The 15881-nt window shown below is 32.7% G+C and overlaps 1 protein-coding gene across 1 annotated transcript in view; it reads left to right on the forward strand.

Annotated features, from left to right (window-relative positions):
• The window catches only part of Dys (Dystrophin), a 442182-nt gene that overhangs the window by 378582 nt on the left and 47719 nt on the right, over positions 1 to 15881 (forward strand). Inside the window, exons 44-45 of the mRNA XM_090113773.1 lie at positions 1014 to 1137; positions 3121 to 3287. Of these exons, the coding sequence (XP_089969899.1) occupies positions 1014 to 1137; positions 3121 to 3287 (291 nt within the window). The remainder of the gene's footprint in view (positions 1 to 1013; positions 1138 to 3120; positions 3288 to 15881) is intronic.

Below are 15881 nucleotides of genomic sequence, written 5' to 3' on the forward strand. Positions count from 1 at the left end.
ACTTTAACTTACCTACTTCATTTATTTTCATAATCACTTGTCTAATGAAATGCAAATTGATTAGCTATTATCAATTAGTATGAATAATTATATTTTATCCTTGCATAATTCGAAATTCGAAATTCGAACAAGGGACTTCTTCCACCATTCATAATTTTATCTATCGCCATTCTTATCATACCAATTAATGTGTGCCATTAGTCTATCTCTTTCTTACACGGGTCAATGCGCCGATTAATTTCGCGCCATTCTATATATAATGTTTTTTTAATATTCTGTGGTATGATTTATGAATATGAAAAAAAGTAAACTGTTTCTTATTTCAAATGTTTTCGTGTGCTGATTGATGGTGATATTTTTTATAAGGTTTATAATTTGTCAAAATAAATGGTTAATACATATTTCGTATTACAATGTAAGTTTTGATATAATATTATTTTTGAATGGAATATTATTCTTCTATATTTTGTAATATTATAGTGGTACGAAAAAACGTTGTTTACATTATCCGTGGTCATTTTGTTATACTTATTTCGGAGAGGTAAGATTTTTAAGAACGAGTTATTTTTAACAAATGTATTATGAAAATACACTTATATGGCACCTAATGACAAACTGGTAAATCTGTGATGTGCGTGTTTTAATTATTTTCGCTATAATGTTCCGAAATATAAATATGTATTATGTAATCGCTTGTGGTAGCCCTGGTAGGTATGTACACGTGTGTATTTTCGAGAAATACAATACAACACAAAAAGGATTGCATAGGGACGCATAATATATTATTACATCAAATTAATAAGTTAATTAGGTACCTACCTTTTTTAATAATATTTAATCAGTCTTGTTAATATTATTCTGCACTTCGCGTAGCAATCGCGTTTTGCACCCCATGGGTTTACCTTCGTCCTATTACTTATCTGTATTCTGTTATCTGTATATCTTCATTGTTTTCTCTTGTCATAATAAGTATATAATATATTCCATAATAATCAAACATGACTTTGTTCCAGGATGACCACCGCGCGTTCCGTCGCCAGCTGGAAGACAAGCGGCCGGTGGTGGAGAGCAACCTGCTCAGCGGGCGGCAGTATGTCGCCAACGAGCCGCCGCTCTCCGACACTAGTGATACTGAACGTATGTATAGATATATACCTTTAGTTTTTCGGAGGAAATTATTTTTGTGCTAGTTAATACAAAATATTATTTGAGAAGTTCAAGACAAATCAAAAATAAAAGATATATCAACGCACAGACACAGATAACGAGAAAATGATAATTATTATTAAATAGTAAGGGGAAATTATGTTAACTGACATATCTATGCAGAGCATTACTAAATAGTTACTTGACACAGCCTGAACTAATGGGGTTAACAAACTTGAAATTTTACACCATGGTCCTTTTTGCAGCGCGCGTAGATAGGATAGGGTTAGATAATTTTACTGATGTAAATCTCAAATTCTAGTTATTATATTATCATATTTCTAATTAAAAATATTCTGCATAAAAGAGTAACGCGAATTAATACGAATATTAAAATTAAGGATTTACCTACATGTGTAAAATTAGTTTGACAAGAAATAACATAATTAGGTACTTACTACTTATCTAGAGTTACTTATCCGTGTATAACCAAACCGAATCCACAAAAACCACTAATTGAAGCTAGTACAATCCTAATTTCGAACAAAACTTCATTTTTCAACAATCCAACAACAATCCCATACAATCATACCGACGTATCAATTTGCATCATAAGAGCAACACAGAAACACAGCAACATGGCGAACATTCTCGAAGGTTCGAAACGATTCAATTACAGCGCGCTGATTGGTCGACTCCAGTCGGAATTCGCAATTAGTGATACGATTAAATGTAGCTTTTGTTTATCGGATGGCTTGAAAGAGAATCCGGGATGTCAACGCATAGTCTGTTTTAGTGGCCATTTTGAGTTGATGAAGCCTTGTTGTGAAATGAATTTTTGAGGGTATTTGTTTGGAAATTTTGACATCGTTGTTATGTTTGCGTAAATGTATTGTCTGGTATTCTAAATTGCCCTGTACCCTGATTTTAACATACCTACCTAAATATAGAAAATGTTAATTAAAAAAATCTGCGGTTCTATTATATTAGACTGCATAGGTTTTGACAAGCATCGAACCGACACTACAAACGCTAGCACCCTGCACAACTAATTAACTATGCGCATACCACTGTTTTCCCTGAATATTGATATGTGTAACGAACTGTATATGGACAGAATACAAACAGATAGACAATAAATATTGATTAAAATTGTACTTATTTATTTTAATGTAAGTACCTAGGTAATATTAAAACTAAATCTACTTTCGCATTTTAACATTTTATTTTTTCCTGATATTATCTACAGTGTATATTATAATATTATGTTTATGAGAATAAAGTATCTGAACAAAAAATGTGTCATAAAAATAATAATTTCAAACGGCGTCCTTTTAAAAACAAGCAAAGCAAAGCGTAATGAATTCCTAGACTGACCTACATTGGGCGCGTTTGAATGAAACCGACTTTGACTAAAGAGGGTTCGCTCTCCCACTGGGTGGTTTTTGTGTTATTCAAAACTTCGGATCCGTTTGTTGAATGAATTCCTGAATAACACGGCCTGAATAGAAAAGTGCGATATAAGATTTTATGAGGCTATTCCATGTTGTAGCGAGGAATCTCGTATTAGGTTTTAGTGTCTCCTAAAGGACAGGTAAATGTATGTGTACAGACACAGGTACAGATATATTTTTATTTTTATGCTATGCGCATTTTGTGGTATAAAAGTTTTATCGAAAATAGTACATTGACATTGCTTTGAAATTTGAATAATGAACATGAAAGAAAGTTAATTTTTAAAGGTAAAATGAACGTCTTCACGTAACGTGTGAAATTTCAAGGAATATTTTCAAGTCTTAAACCGTCTTTAGGAGCATTGAAAGTTTGAAACCTTCGCGTACCGTCACGTCAGGGAGTAAGGCGACGATTTTGGTATCATTGAATTTTGCCAAAGAAGTTTCACTTAGCTGACACTTTTTTTATCCTGCTTAAAGTATGACTTGCTACGATTATTTTTATTATTTTCCTTCATAGCGAGTCGGGAAAGCGAAGGCGACTCCCGAGGGTACCGCTCGGCGGAGGAGCAGGCCCGCGAGCTGGCCCGCTCGATCCGCCGCGAGGTGGCCAAGCTGGCTGATAAGTGGAACACGCTGGTGGACCGCAGCGACGCCTGGGGACGCTGCTTGGACGACGCAGTACAGGTATATGTGACTATCACAGATCACTACATAGTATAAAACAAAGTCGCTTTCTATGTCCCTATGTCCCTTTGTATGCTTAAATCTTTGAAACTACGAAACGGATTTTGATGCGGTTTTTTTAATAGATAGAGTGATTCAAGAGGAAGGTTAGTATGTAATTTATTAGGTTTTAGACAAAGCGGGCGAAGCCGCGGGCGGTAAGTTAGTATACACTATATTAATACCTATACTATACTAAACTATATATTTATTACTGATTCCTTATAGCTAATTTTATAATAATTACATTTAATAATAAATGTAACATAAAAGTAAGATTACAATGTATATAACTAAAATTCAATTACGTTTTTAAGTAAATAGGAACATTTTTATTACAACGCCATCTATGGTCACTACATGTAACATCGAGAAACGATCGATTGTCTTACAGTTTCGCTTTAACACAACAGATGGCGACTTAGTTCAGTTAACGTATTTTTCATCAGTCGAAATTAAAAAATGTATCCATAAAAACAATATGAATTTAGGTACTTGACACATATTAAACTAATTTGAGAAAAAAAAAGGAAATGAAGAAGAAAATTCGTACCATGAATTATTCACTTTTTTTAATTGAATACCAATACCACAGACTAATAATAATATACTACGTATACAACCAATACCATTATTTCAGCATTCGATCAAATTAAAAAACTAATTGAAAATATTTGAACATATTGATACTCTTGATTTCAACAAAGCGATTTCTTAATAGGTCACGATAATATACCCATAAGACATGTCGTCACGACCCTTTATATTATATCGACTAAATACCGGATATCCGTCTTAAATCCCAACAAAAGGTTATTCTTATTGGATGTGCGCACCCATGCGCCTGCGACGGTCAAAGATTATGTTGACAGACACTAAACAACATATAAACTAAATTAATATTGCGATTATAACGGTTAATTGATTTGTGTTAAACAAATGTTAAAATCACTTGTGACTATTTGCATAACAAGTGTGAGATTAAAATTCTTATTTGTGTAGTTAAATAACGGAGACAGAGTGAATATTGACATTGATTGATTACAATTGAAGAGGTATTATACGTTCATAAATTTTATAACAGAAAGAAATGTGTACCTACTCATGTGTATTAGGAACTTGTGACTTTAAAAGAAGTTGTATGTTAACAAAAAATAAGGTTTACATCCTGTTAGAATGTTTTTGTCTAAGATGTTTGACTACTTATTTGTTTCGTTTTTCTTACGCAAAATGATGAACATGAAAAAGATTACACCTACAAAAGTAAAGACAGTCGTAACAATACATTTATTATTCGTTAGGTATATTCGTATAGACTACAAAGAAGGCTAGGTGAATTTTTAGAATTTTGCCACTATTATAAACAAAACACTTCTAAAGCTGGGTATCGACTTCGCGCTCCTGGCGCGCGCGCCATGAATGACCGCGCCGAGAGTGCGTTCCGCGGAGCGCGTTCCAAATAATTGAAGTATATCAACTAAGCGCGCCTGGCGCGCGTGGCAACTGTTCCAGTGTTTGACCGTTCATCATGGAAGCTAGTCGTGTACGAGCAGCAGCAGCATTTTTTTCTTTAACTCCGGCACAGGGACTCCCATTTCACTACTGATTTCTCTCCAAGCATCTTCTCTAAGCGATTTATTATGATACGAAGAAATTTTACTGTTCCACAAAACTTCTTTCGTACCATATAGCTGAATTAATTTACGGCAACTTTGGTTATCCATAATTATTACTCGGAGCGCAACAAACACAAAAAATACGACAAACACGTCTCCATTGGCGCGCGCGCCACGTTTGATGCGCGGTAAAAAACCGACACCCGACGGAACGGACCGCTCCGCGTTCGACCGCTCCAACGAACATTTTGGCGCGCGTTCCAAACTGGTATCCATTTCACGCGGCTGGAGCGCGCGCCAATGTTCGATCTCTTGGAGCGCGAAGTCGATACTCACCTTAAGCCTATACTTAAATGCAAAGCTGTGATGCATCAAATTCAAATTACATTAATTATTCACAAGAATATAGTTACAAATATAGGTGTTGTTACCCACTATCTGGGTGTGCAAATATTTAAATGGAAATAAGTTAAATTATACTAATTCTTATTGTCACTGCAAGTAAGAATATCCAATGAAATGAAAACCACTATGACTCCACTATTCTATGACCCTATGTAAGGCTTGTCGATTAATATTGATCTTAGATTCGGGATCACGCGCGTCGCTCTGAATACCACGTGTTCAATGGAGCTAGTTCAATGGTTCAGTCATAGATGTAATTATCTGTCGCGTTTGAACCTTATTATAGTTGGCTAATGAATAGTGAAGTCAATATTATGTATGTGGTCTTTAAATAGTTTGGAAGTAATGAAAATGTTGGACGTCTTCTTATAGAAATTTTTAAGTATTCCCTTCGTGTATGGTACAGTGATGATACGTTTCGTGATGTTAGAATAAGAAGCTCTAATGTCTTAAGGAATTTTGACCACCGTATGATTCTTGTTATATTAAATAGGTACCTAACAATATAAAATGGTAGCAGACGTCATTAAAATCAGTAACTAGATATTCCAAACCCATGTATTAGTTGTATTTCCAATAACATATAGCACATCTGTATTCTGTATGTCAGAGAGTACCTATTCATATGGACCCACTTTATATGTTCTGTGTATGGACCCATAGACATTGTTCAAAATGCAGGCGAAAGTCATAAGAATTCGCGTATAACCTTTTTATATACATAAACACACTACTATTTATGTATTTCCTATACCTACATATAAGATTTCCCTCTAATGAATCAAACATAAACTACGTCCCATTTAGCTTTTCGTATTCATGACCTTTTAGGGTTTAGACCCAGATCAATAAATGGGTCCGAATCTAGATTAATTGCTTCAATTATAGTTCAATATTTATGTAACTGGGACAGGCATGAGCAGTGCATGCTAAGAGATTAGTTACGCAATTGAAGTACTGGGTTCAATACCAATTGAGAAGATTATAGGCTTCTGGTAATCTGGTACGTAAGGCATTTTGTTACGCAAGAAAATATTCTATCGATGCCTCCTAAGTATACTGAGTCAACTAACAAATTTAGGTATTTTCATATTTTTATAAAAACGAACATGATAAATCGTGATCTAAACGTTCGTGTTAAAAAAAATTAAAAAAGTACAATAATTACCGAGATAATTTCACGTATACTAAATCAATTTCAACATCAGTTAAAATCGTACATCGTAAACTGATCTAAATGACATTGTACCAGTGTACGCGGGGCGTGAGGGGGTACACAATAAACTTGTATCGATATACAAGTTTATATCGGCTCAGTAGACTATGAATGGCGGCAAGTAAGTACGCCATTTTAGATAATAATTGTTCTTTAACATGTTAAATTAATAATATTAACAGAATGCAGTCAAACAGGGCGCGAAAATTTAAAAAATTTACACAGGAATCGATGATATTATGATGATTGATGACATGAATGAATGATATTATGGTTATTGTTTTTTATGACAACAGACAGCAAAGAGAGGCGCTAATGAAATTTCCAGCTGTGTTTTCAAGTTTATAGAAGACACGGTGGGTAATGGTGTCAAAGATTACCGGTTCAGGTCAGACAACTGTGGAGGCCAAAATAGAAACAGAATTATGTTCTTAATGTATTATAATATGTATAATATATCTATAACAAACTTTGAACTAGCTAGTTCAAAGTTTGTTATATATTAGTCATAGCTTTCTATTAGTGGGTCCAAATGAAGGCGACAGTATGCACGCTATAATTGAAAGACAGATGAAAGACAGCTACAGCTTTTAGTTTGGCCAAATCCGATGAAAAGCCATACAAAGTTACTAAAGTGTCTCACTCACTTTAAATCAAAGCTATAACTTATAAACAACTGGACAACTACCAATGATGGATCAAAAATGCCTTGGAATAAAGTAACAGAAGAACTAGTTTAAGCGGATTATCCATATAGGCTGTTTTGTAAAACGAGATACCAAGATGTTGTTACAAGTAGATAGATTGTGTAAAGATATCAAAAGCTACACGAAATAGAAAAGAGTTAAATATTGACGTAGATAATAATATTTCTTTAGCTTATCAGATACCCATTCCTGTTGACCAAAATAAGCACAAAGATTTGATGGATCTTTGTAAGACACTGGTAATTCCTAAAGAGTATCATTTATTTTATAATAATTTGATTTCAACGAACTCTAATGCAGCTAACGACAGCGATTCTGACTTATGATTATAGATAATATATGACTATAATTTGTTAAAATTGATATTTTTGAGTATTAGAAATGCCTTAGACTGTTACGTTATTAATTTATTTCTCTTTGATGATGGAACATTGTTAATTCTAATGGATCTAACGACTGATTTTTAATTTGTTAAGCACTAGAAATGTCTGGATTACTACGTTATTAATTTCTATAATTTTCATTATTGTTAAACGTAAGTTACCAATTGATATTTTTTAATAGCGATTTGTTCACGTTGTAGCGTTTAGTAAAGCTATTATGTTAAAAGATATTCCTACTTAATTATGGCTAAAAATACATTGTGATTCTTCAAAATGAGTTGTTATTGGTTTCTTATTCATGTTCTTCTTCCTAGCTTTTATTAATCCCACACATCGAAATGTATTACAAAAAAAGATTCCTAAAAATAAACCTCAGTAAATTACATTGGTCCAGTATACGTTGAGGTTTCAAATGTTAACTTTGCTAATTACTTTCCTAGTATAATGAGTCAAGTGACATAATTTCAGCATTTTATTATTTATTGGGATAAACAAACACGAAAACAAACAAAAGTAAAATTAAATTAATAAAATGACAATCATTATTTCATGTGATTTTGGTGTTAACGATAGATTTTGATGAACAACGTACATAAATATAACTGGTAGTTAAACCATTTCACTATTGAGTCCCGCCGGCGTATACCCAGCCATCTACAAAAAAAGCCATTTAAAAACAAAAATCAGCAAAATCATTTTATACCAAAGGAAGGGCTTACAATTTTTATTAAAAAAACATTTACTTTGTTTCGAATTAATTTGATTTCATTAAAATATAAACGATTTGCCTTCAAATCACTCTCCTGTAAAATTACTAAAATGTCAGTTGACTCATTATACTTAGGAGGCATCGCTATGTTCCCATAAGCATATCACTAATATTATGTTTACCTACTTTACAATTTTTTATGTTGTAATGTTGTGGAATAGGTTTTTTTTTATTGTACAATAGGGGAGCGCTTGTCCACAGACCACAATGTTGCCTGATGGTAAGCTGAGATGTGGCCTAAGATGGAGCGCGCTTCCCTAGAATGTACCAAATAATGAACCTAGGTTTGAGTACGTCTCACGCTTCAAAAAAATAGGTACTTCGTAGTACTTTTTATAAGCAAAAGTTCATGTAAATCTATAAACCTCACAAAATTCTATCACCGGAACCCTAAAACACGCCATCCAATAAACCAATTACGGTTCCGTACAAATGTATTCAAAGCTCAACTGCACAGTTGACAAAGCTCATGCAAATACTCCAATTATTATCATGATTGGATTATGGTCCTTATTGTGTTGGAATAATGACGTGTATCGTGTGTAATATTTATATGTTGCGGTGTACTGTATAATTGGTGGAACAATTTTCTGTATATATATTTATGAGGAGTTACGGTTCTGCAGAATGTAGTTTCACTTGAAGCTGTATTTACTAGCTTTCCAAGGTTTCTTTGCTCGCGTGTTCAAGTTATGTGGCATCCCTATCAATTCATCACAATTTTCACTTTTATTTTTCTTCAAGGTTTGATATTACATTGGTGATGTAGCCCTTGATTGACCGAATAATAATACCTAATATAAAACATGATATCTGGTCAAACATTTCATATCTGTTTCATAGTTTTTTCGTAGATGATGAGTTTTCAAACTTATATTAGAATCAGGATTGAGAGCTCGATAAAATTAAGCTAACAGGAAAGTAATATTATTATCTCAAAATTAACTCGACGATTAATTTTGTCATCGTTTTAACCATAATCCAAAGCCCAAGAATCCTATCCATAATTTTCACAGTGAAAATATCAAAATTAATATTAAACTGAGCCTCAAATTAAGCCCATACGAATTCCGAACGATTAAGCCAATCAATATAACCATTATAACATTCCAGGCTGTGGTGAGTAGCTCCTAACTATGTTAATTATGAACCTTAGTTTGCGAACTTTGAGGCAAGGATAAACTACCCGCCACTTTGTATGTGGGTAGTTGGAAAAATAATATGTTGAAAATGGAAGATTTTAGGGAAGTGGTGACATATCTCAAATGCAGGTTGACATTTTTATTAAATAAAAAACAATTTTAATTAATAATTTTGACTTATCGTACACGTAAACGGTAAACTGAATAGCTAGCCTATATCTGTACGATAAATTGCATCTAAATCTTTGAAGCAATTTCCGATTCAATTCGTGTGATATTATTATTGCTCAGTGCTCTTGTACATCGATAGTATTCTTAATATTAATAAAGAAATTACTACTTATAGAAGTTATTATTGTAATATATTTATTATTTATACCATAATTAAACAGTATCAAAGAAATATATTTAAAAACGATTAAAAATAAAATAATCAGAATCAGTTACGAATCGATTCGTTTGTCGACAACAATGCCGCGACTTCGTTATCGACATCGTTACGCGAGCACTTGCGATAAGTACTAGTGATGTTCGCTTGTCGATATATTTTATAACATCAATATGACATGAAGCATAACAAAACATATCTACTAAGAAATTAAATATTTGTGAAGTTTGTGTGATGATAGAATTAACTAACTATAAATATTACCTATGTATTGTCATTTAATTTTATTTTTAAAACTTTCCGCTCATCTGATATAATATCCTTAAAAATATTAAAATAGAATAAAAATGTGTGCGTGTACTAGTGTACACACGTAAGAAGTGAAACTTCTTTATGACCTTATTTTTCAAAAAATATTTTACAATATGCAACTTTACAGAAATACGTCGAAGCACGCGTGGTAGGGATAAGAAAAAGACTTTTCCAACCCCGATAAAGAAGTTTCACTTCAAAAACAAAATAGATCATTAATGAAAACATTTTTTGTAAATTTCGATGAAAAACACACATTTAAAATCCTATTATTTTTATTATTAAATATGGTATTCTAAAATGCCTTACTATCAAAACCTAAAATATTATTAATCATACAACAAATCACCGCATGCACAACACAACTCAGATACGCCAGCTATTAAAAATTTTAACTCCTCGCAAAATAATAAATATCGATAAATAATAAAATATCGATAAAATAGTACGGAATATCGATAAAACGTAACCGTTTCAACTTTCAATGCTAACGAGCAGCTGCTTGAAACAGATCGGTTCAGACTTTTGACCAGCATACTTTATGACACATGTTTTAATTTATCCTTTGACTGAAAGAAAATATAATTAATCCTGAATTAATTCAAGTATTTATTTTTATTTAAAAAAAAAAAGGTCAAATAGCCGATCTTGCTCGTTGGCTAGCTGTGGTCCTCATTATTATTGTGTGTTTGTTAGAGATTTCTTCGGAAAATATAATTTTGATACAAATCCTGTACCTACATTGAAGATTTGAACTTTCATAGGAAATTCTTCAAACGATATATTTTATGCTGGTTTTCGTACAATGTTTATTTATCCGTCTGTCTTTATCATGACTGCACATCACGCTAAAACTACGTAATCTAATTGAAAAGTAGTTAAAAATAGGTGCTAATTTTGTTGAAATGATAACACGTATTATGTCACAATATTGATTGTTCTAATTAATTATCTGATCTAGAATACTCTAATTACCTATAATTTTCATAAACAGCGCACGTTAATGCACTAAACCCAAAAATGTTAATATACCCTCAACCTGTAGTGATTTTGAAAACAAACACAGTTTGATGGGAGCGTGCAAGTGAATATATTAAGCGATGCTGTGTCGGCAGTTTTGCGGGGTCGATGACTGGCGGAGTGTTGAGATAATGAACGGTAAGGACACACTGGGCTGTAGGTTTTTGGGAGTTAGCTCTGTGTGTCCGTAACACTAATATAAAGTAGGAATTGGTTGAAAATTGTAATCTTTTTTATGTTTCTTTAAATAATTAAATTCTTAGGTATGTTGTTATTGAAGTGAAACTTCTTTGTGCGCGAAACTTTTGTGTGGAGAGTAAAATTTCAAGGTCGCGTCATGGCAATACCGTCGCGTCAGGGAGTAAGGCGATGATTTTGATATCTTTGAATCTTGCTAAAGAAGTTTCACTTCTGACACGTGTGCTCGGCACACACTCTTTTTTCATAATTTTTTCAGAACAAATAATTTTTAAAAAAATTTCATGTTTTATTCAAATACACTAGAATCATGTTCAAAATATGATACTGGTTATAACATATTACTTATATCAAAAGCAGAGATAATTAAAAACAAAGCGATACCAGAATGTGATAGCGAAGCCCTAGTAATGTAAAATTAATATAAAATCAGGTAACATTACCATCCCGGTTTATTTGCAACTAGGGCTGTCCAAACGACATTTCATTACATTGCAAATGCGGTAATCGGATTGACTGATTAATTAGTGTTCGCAAAATGAATTTTAAATAGGCTGCATTATTGGGAAATGTACGATGATTCTTTCAATCAAAATATTATAATATCAATAGTGGTATTAATAAGTAATAACTGAAGTCTGAACCCTTAATTTTGTTTTATATGAGACAATACATTCATTTAATGGAAACAATTTAACATGATCCGTGTATTATATTTTTTTGTTTTATGAAATTATCTTCTTATTAAATTGAAAGCCAAAGACTCAAATATTCTCTCTCTCTCTTCTCATGACTGCATATGGATGTAACAAATAATGAAATGTTGTGGAACATATTATTGTCAATTAACTGCCTAATCAAATAGTGGAAAATTAAATTTTAAAATTATTTTATATTTTGTGAGCGTGACAACCCTATCGAATATAAGCCGCGTAGGCCTGTGGTCAGTAGTGGCTACAACTATGCGAATTACCCTGTCATGTACTTATTTTATGCAAACCAACACTACATTAGGCATTAAAACTGGAATTATTTAGTTGATACTTTTTCAAGTATTGGTGTGCATTAAAAATGATTATTGTGCTTTTTCTGATAATGCTCTAGTTATAGAAAAATATGTTTTATGACATTATTATTAGAAATTATGTATGTAGGTATTTTACTTATCATTTATAAAAGTTAAAACTACGTGTCATTAAATCATGCTATAAATCCGTTAAAATCTGAACTCTATAGAACTTTTATTTTTACGAGATGTACGTAACTTTTTTTCTATAGAATTTGTAGGCTTAAATTAATTATGTCGGACATTTAATTCGATGCAATCCATTATAGTGATAAACACATATTGATTGAACACACAGCGGTTATTTACTCGCGGTTAATTAATATTTATTAGTCCCTAATTGGAAGCTATCATTTGTCAACTACTCCTGAAAGTTATGTGTGTGTGCGTATTAATAAATATTTTCTTTAAAATATGAAAATTAGTATTCATCTTCTACTTCTTACTAGGTAATTATAGTACTATTTAACAACACAGTTCACCTTCTACTAAAAAAAGGACACCATATTTAATTCCAAAGCCCAAGTCTATAATAAACACATTTCAGAACATATTTCAGTCAATGTTTCAGCCAATTTTGCTTAGGCAACTTCGATGTAGACTTATGTAGGTATAGGTATTACAATGTAATCCATATTTTAATTTATAACCCTTGCTGCGTTATTTATATACATTACAGGAATTATTAATAACCGCAAATATTTCACATATTTGCTAAGAGGAACGTCGGCGCCGGGTACACGCTAAATTGTGAAGCTTAAATTAGAAGTAGCTAAATATATAGATAGTAGGAATAAATAATATTGAAGTGAATGTTAGTTTTAAAGTAATAGTGATTTTATAAAAACTGAGTATAAATTCGGCGATATGAGTCTATTTATAACGGCTTTTCCGACACATTTTCGAAATAAAATGGCTGACTCATGAAAATACTAGACACTTTCCCAGTTTGTTTTAATTATGTTATTTATTACCTAGTACTAATTCAAATGTTTTTGTTTCAGGTAAGACAATATCAAGGAGATAGTTATTATAAAATACTTTTTCGTTGCGGACGTAAAAGGTAAGAGTACCTATTGTTTTCTTATAATCTAAAAAAAAATCTCAGTATTTATTTTTTATTAAAAGCTTGTACTTACGGGATGGATAAAAATATAGTGTAGATTAGGTCGTAAGCCAGTGTTCTCTGATAGAGAAAATATTCTAAAGTCTAAACGTTATGTAGGGTAATTATTAAAATTTGGCAATCAGTGATAATTAAGTATAAAGCGGCTAACAAATAACAATATTATCTATACCTATTCTCTTATGCGAAAAGAAATGCAGCGCTTTATTCTTTACTGAAATTTAATTAAAAAATTAAGCTTTTCCGAGCATCTAGTTTAATTTATTCATAAAATCCCCTGCACTCGGCCATTACTGCAAAATGCAAACCGTCTAATGTTACTGCTAATTGAATCGTGGTTCCGACGTACAGCCGATAGATGGCGGCGATAACAATTTTACGATTATTGCCAGTTTCGCGTTTTAGTACTTTTTTTAATTCTGTTTTAGTAGTGCATGTAGTTTGTGGTGTATTTCACGTGTTTGGAAGGAATTTATGGTATCTTTGGTTCGCATGAAGAGTGACGTATTTGTTGGAAAATAAGAAGTGGTCATGGAGATATGCAGCTTTACTCTCAAATTGGGATTTCAGTCAATATCATATGTCTAGTGTCTTCTAGTAGCCTATGCCACCCATCTGTCTGATATTAGCAATTGTTAATTCATTTTGAAGTGATATTGTTTTGCTCTCGGCTTAGAATATAAAACCGAGTGTACACCGCATTGTGCAACTATGAATACAGCAATTAAAGCCATCCAATGAACCGTAGCACTTTCCGTTGTGTTTATGGGTTAATAAATTGTATTTAAACGGTCTGTGCCCACAGGGGACAATGCAGAAACTATTTCATTGTTCAAATACACTGTGATCCATGTAATTGTTAGTATATTGAGATTTACAGGGTACCAAGTACCCTATTTAAATGATAACTGGCAACCCTAGACTTTACGTGGTATTCAGGAAGACATTGCTGTCTCCGATCCTTAGTCAAGGATTTTAGACTAGACGTGCTAGACAGGTGTGTAAAAAATATTGAAATTTTTTGTTGCTACCCCAATCGTTGAAGTAATATTGTCATCGGACAGAAATATCCCAGTAATATATGTTTTGAAACATGCTCAATATACCGAGCTAAGCAGCCAAGTCTAAAAGTGAGAACAGTTTGAAGTGTCAAATTTAATAAATTGATGATAGACATAATCAATCGATGATGATGTACCATACAACTTATGATACTTATCAACATGAAAGACAACTATTGGCTTTTTCCTCTCCTATTTCCACAAGCTTATTTACTAGTTATGCTCCCTGGATCCGATTACATTAAATATGTCCAAATACAACGTCAGAACATCCATTATTTATTTAGCTCACAGTAAGTGGCACTTGAAACACTGTCTTAATTAACCAGAAACTGCGAGAAGAGGGCTTGCTATGTGGTCAGACCATGGATATACGCGATCGCGGAAAATGACAAACTATTTTGTGTTATTTGATGAGTATTGGCATTTGCGGTAATGCACTTTGAAGTATTTGTTACTTTAATAATTTGAATAAAAATAATAAAAAATTAGTGCGGATAAACTTTGCAGATGTGTATAAACTAGGGATGTAACGATACCGATACCGATACCGATATATCGGCCGATATATCGGCAAGCCGATATATCGGTATCGCCGATAATAAATCAACCGATACCGATATTTTTTTATTAAATTCTTTCTTTTCTTTTATGTTTTTGCATTGTATTCATTCATATTGTTTTATTTCTTTTTCTGTAATAGTGTTAAGGAAGAGCGGAACCTCCTGACACAAGCATTTTATTTGCTTACTAGGAGTGTTCCAATCACAAATTTGTTTATGTAAAGGAAAGAAAGAAATAATTTTGAATTTTTTTAATTTTAACGTGATAACGTTTTTAAAATCGTTTTAGTCGGGTGACATGTTCATAAACTTGTGTCACACCAAAACCTCACGAGCGCGATCGCAGGTATAACGAGAGAGAGACGGACCGATCTCCCGTTTCATCTCGAGCGCTGCCACTGCATTATGTTATCACGTAAACATCTCGATCGTAAACCTACTTTACAAACAACCAATTTTTTTGATATCAAATAATTCAAAAATCCGCGCCCAATGAACGATGCGGGAGGCCGCCCGCGCGTGCGCACTTTGTTTTCTGAAAAAACTCTACCAATTAATAGTAAACTTTTATTAGGTACTGATT

This window comes from Colias eurytheme, chromosome 20 (genome assembly GCF_061535395.1).
Source record: "Colias eurytheme isolate Ceu_HAF_F1 chromosome 20, ilColEury1 Martin Lab GWU primary, whole genome shotgun sequence".
Taxonomy (NCBI): domain Eukaryota; kingdom Metazoa; phylum Arthropoda; class Insecta; order Lepidoptera; family Pieridae; genus Colias; species Colias eurytheme.